This window comes from Cibotium barometz, chromosome 15 (assembly GCF_041138505.1).
Source record: "Cibotium barometz isolate CiBa-2024 chromosome 15, ASM4113850v1, whole genome shotgun sequence".
NCBI lineage: Eukaryota > Viridiplantae > Streptophyta > Polypodiopsida > Cyatheales > Cibotiaceae > Cibotium > Cibotium barometz.
The window spans coordinates 2,456,226-2,460,797 of NC_141060.1; the positions used below are offsets into that span (position 1 = coordinate 2,456,226).

The 4,572-nt window shown below is 44.4% G+C and overlaps 1 protein-coding gene across 1 annotated transcript; it reads right to left on the minus strand.

Annotated features, from left to right (window-relative positions):
- Window positions 1-1,179: 1,179 nt before the first annotated feature.
- On the minus strand, window positions 1,180-2,601 carry LOC147630848 (uncharacterized). The gene is made up of 2 exons (XM_086808958.1): window positions 1,744-2,601; window positions 1,180-1,641 (listed from the first exon to the last, which is right to left on the minus strand). The coding sequence occupies exons 1-2, from the start codon at window positions 2,485-2,487 to the stop codon at window positions 1,402-1,404; spliced, it is 984 nt and encodes a 327-aa protein (XP_086665084.1). The 5' UTR covers window positions 2,488-2,601; the 3' UTR covers window positions 1,180-1,401.
- Between the last annotated feature and the right edge of the window lie 1,971 nt (window positions 2,602-4,572).

Consider the following 4,572-nt stretch of genomic DNA (forward strand, 5'->3'; position numbering starts at 1 on the left):
TGCTTAGGTTCAGGCTGCTCCAACTGTCTGCAATCTGCTCGCCGTATTCTTCTGTGCTGTGCGTTTGCTTCCATCGCTTATCCAGGCTGCAGATCAGCATCAACAGTGGCTGTGTTACTGTGTACCCTGCTGTGCTTTCTGGTCCAGCCTTCTAGGCTGTGTTTTGTTCTACACAGGCAGGTTGAGGAGTTGTGGCTGTGTTTTCTGCTTTGGCATCTGTTGGTGGTGAGTTTCTTGCATGTGGTGTTGCCAGACTACATCTTCTTCCTCCTGCACGAGTACCTACCCTTCCGGTAGGACGTTCCCAGTGGTTCTAGGACTGTTTTGCTGCTGCACACGTCTCTACTCCAAACTTGGAGTGCAGCCAAGGTGGACCGACATCCGACTATGCCACACTAAGGTGCATATAAGAAGCATCACATATACATATGTCTACTATCAGATCCTGGGGAGATTCCATTGCTTATTCAGAGAGGGATTTGGCCTTGGCCCAGTGTCCAGGGTCATAGATTTTCCAGACCAACTAGCACAAGCATCAGCCATTCGATGCATAAAGGACTGCCTCTAGACGACAACCCAAGATACGAAACATCCTACATCATGCCTCTTTCTCTCAGTCGGAGGACTTGGGGGATAATATCAGAGGCGCTCACTCCAAACCATATTATATCTAGCTTAGTTCAGCTTATTTCATGTCTTTGTACTCTCTATGATGAGATATAGCATGGACATCTTTGTAAACCGTTTGTCCCATAGGCCGTTCGAAGGCGTTTAATCAACCTCTGAGAGAGAGAGAGAGAGACACATGCATACACATACACACATACACATACATACACACACACACATACACATGCATACACATACACATACACATACACATACACATACACATACACATACACATACACATGCATACAGATACACACTTACACATACACATACATACACACACATACACACACACATAGAGGACACATGTGAGAGACATATATATATGTGTGTGTGTGTGTGCATGCGTGTGTGTGTGTGTGTGTGCGCGCGCGCACGAAAAAAGTGTGTATCTATCTCTATATATATATATATATATATATAGAGAGAGAGAGAGAGAGAGAGGGTGAGAGACATACACACACAAATACATATATGCGCACGCGCGCACACACACAGGACACATACTAGACAGTTAAGTGCATGTATTTATCATCGGCGAGGTTTTTTGTACAAGCAAACCCTGAATGGGGCATGGTGGTATTGCTTCGATTAACCGAAACCCCGTTAAGGAACTCTAGCATGAAAAGCTTATCAAACACTTCTTGGATTCAAAGGAGAACAGAAATTAACACGAAAAAATAAACGGAACCTCAATTCCAATCGTAGCTCTAAGAGTTCTACTGCTGCTCAGAACAAGTTCGGTGATGTTGTTGAAGAACAAGGACCATCATTGGGAGCCCCCATGGTGTCCTGAGTGCTGCTGTGTTCGTCAATGGCCTGGAAGAACCTCTTCCAACCAACATACACCCCTTCAATGATCAGTGCAGTGAGGTCCCGGGGGAAATCTAGTGTGCATACTGCAGCTTCCTTTGTGATGAGCGGACTCCCATCTTCTCCAACCAGAAACTTTTGTTGCGACTGCACGGTCTGGAAACAGTCATAGTAGAAGATTGGATTGACAAAGGGTGGGTGATCAGGACCAAAAATGTATGGGGAATCCACGAACAGGACATTGGGGAAGGGCATTACACTCTGCAGTAAATATGCAAGCAATATCCTTCCACATCTGCCGTTGCCATCCATGAAAGGGTGAATGTTTTCGAATGCGAGGAAGAAGGTGCCCGCAAGCTTGAGATGCTGCTCGATTCTTGACCTGGGGTCGGTTTCCTTCTGGAGACGCCAGAGCTCCCACTCAGCTCTTTCCAGGAGATGTTGCAACGCGGACCTCACTTCCGTTGGCCACATGAAGACATGGATCCCCGGTTCTTCTTCGTCTGTGTCGACATACACAACCTCGTGATCCATACTGCGTATGCGGCCAGCAATGTCCCACTTGGTTGAGCCCAATAGTAGCTGGTGCGACTTCTCCAGCTCATGAATGGAAAGCCGTGGCCTTGATCGCTCCGGCTTGAACCAGTGCCTCAGTGCTCGATACAGGCAACACAAGCTCTCCAGCCTGTCGTTGTCGGAGTGTCGACCGTAGCCACGATACTCGGCGGCCAGCCTGAGTGCACCCCTGCGTATTGCCTCTCGGGTCTCCAGATAAGTGTCGAAGCCTTCCTTCTCAATCTTGTTCACCTGGAAGAGGAACTCCCCATATGCTCGCTCCACATACTCCTCTAAATTAAGCTCCTTCTCCTCCTGCAGGGAATTAATAAGTTCCTCGTACCTGGCACAGTAATCCACAATCTTGCCGAGCATGGCACTCGTGCGGAGATTGGTTCTCCTCCACATGGGTCGCTCAGTGGGAGCGAAATCCAGGCAAAGATCCATAGCTGTTGCTCGCGTCCTCCTCACCTGTAAAGAAAGAACAAGAAGAACGCCAAATCATCAAACGAATCCTCCTCACCTTTAAAGAAAGAACACAAACTAAAAAGCAACCAGAGCCAAAAAGCAACCAAGCATCCATTTTATTCATGAGAAATATATTTATGGAACCGACATGCTTTTTGCATTTCCATTAAATATATTATATGAGATTTTCAAGAATAGGAGTGTTTTCCTAAGGTTCTATTTTAGTATGGCTTGAAAAAGCCAATGAAATGATGGCCCTTCATATGAGTGCTATTTGAATGCATTCACCCCTCCATTCCTCTCTATGGCGAGGTCTCATAATTCGCTATAAAAGGCCATAAACGGTTCATATGACGAGTAAAGGGAGGGAGAGAGAGGAGGAGGAGAGGGAGGCGGTGACCGTGGAGGAACTCATGCCTAAGGTCTGTATTAATTAAATGCCATGTCAGTGGCATTTAATTAAAACAATACAAATATTTGTATGAATATACAATATTAATAGAGAAATATGGCACCAAAATGTTTTTTTGCATTTGATTAAATAAAAGTAATGCATGGAGTCCAAAAAACTATGCTGCATAGCCCTTTTTCGAACGTTCTTATTTAGTAATTTGGAAAAAAAACATGGGCCTCCATTCCTTTCTATTTTTTGGGTGCACGATTATCTTCTTTTTTTTGTGAGGGCAACCAAAGCAAGCTCACTCTCTCTCCTCTCTGTCCCTCGCTCTGACGTCACCCCCTTGTCTCTCTCTCTGTTACACAAGCATCGCCCTTGCTTCTCTCTCTCTCTCTCTCTCTCTCTCTCTCTCTCTCTCTCTCTCTCTCCCCCTTGTCTGTCTCTCTGTCACACAAGCATCGCCCTTGCTTCTCTCTCTCTCTCTCTCTCTCTCTCTCTCTCTCTCTCTCTCTCTCTCTCTCTCTCTCTCTCTCTCTCTCTCTCTCTCTCTTCCTGGCATCCACGTGCACGCAGATCACGCAAAAGGAAGGCTTTTGCCCAAGCTCTCTTCTATTTGTTCTCCCTAAGCTGGCAAGGAGCAAGAAGGGTAGGTGGACAAGGCAGAGGACTAGGAGGAGGAACAGTATGCTGATGGATCGAAGGGAAGGGGGGATGGCCGGGCTATAGTAGCAGACGAAGCAGTGTACCTAAGGTCTTGCATTAAATAAAGCCATGTTAGGGGCATTATTTAATGCAAGACAAATAGTTGTGTGAATATACAAGACACTTGCTTTTAAAATGTTGTTTTCTTATTATAAAAGACACTCCCCACCATTTAGAACCTTAGAAATTGTACATTCTTCAAAAGATCCTGTTTGAAAAGTCCACATAGTCTTCAGGTGGTAGGACCATTAAAGGCCAACCTGAGTGCACCCCTGCGCTAGATAAGTGTTGAAGCCTTCTCAATCTTGTTAGAAATTATGATAACCATTACATGTCTTGTTAGTCCATGTTTTCACTTAGAGTTGAGGGGGTTGGAGGGGGGGGGGGGGGGGGGGGGATATCGTACAACTCACTCATAAGCCTTTTACATACCTTTTGACATCTATTCACTAGTTATCTTCTTGGAGCAATGAAGCTTCCATGGCTATGATGATCTTCTCCCTTAGAGGAGTTAGGTGTAGAATCCCTTAAAGCCTACCGCTTGGTGAGAGGCTAATCCACCATCTTTTCCTTAGTTTTTACTTTCTTTCATTGGTATCATAGCTTATCTTTGATTCTAGATGAGTATGAATCATTCTTGAATTAGTGCTAATCACAATTTTCAAAAACCCAAATTTTGCATTGTCTTGCATTTCTTTGCCAAATTTAGAGGTTTCAACTATTTTCTTGCATGCATTCTCTATTCTTTCTCTTGGATCTTGCATGTAGAGAGCGATTGAGGTTCTCATTTTAGGGATTTAAAAATTTCCGACAATTGGAGGATTTTCTCGAAGATTAATTGTGGAAATCAATGCAGTATTCAAGACTGCTACATTTTTTAAGATCTGTGCAACACTGGTGCAAAATATATAGATTTGTGTAAGTTGTTAGAGATTTGATGCTCTATTAGTTAAGCAGTTTTTAAA

Excerpts from the sequence above, each read along its gene's own strand:
- LOC147630848 (XM_086808958.1), bottom strand. The coding sequence starts at position 2,487 with ATGGATCTTTGCCTGGATTTCGCTCCCACTGAGCGACCCATGTGGAGG. Across the intron at positions 1,642-1,743 it reads TTGCATATTTACTGCAGAGT|ACCGTGCAGTCGCAACAAAA; the intron begins GTAATGCCCTTC and ends GACTGTTTCCAG.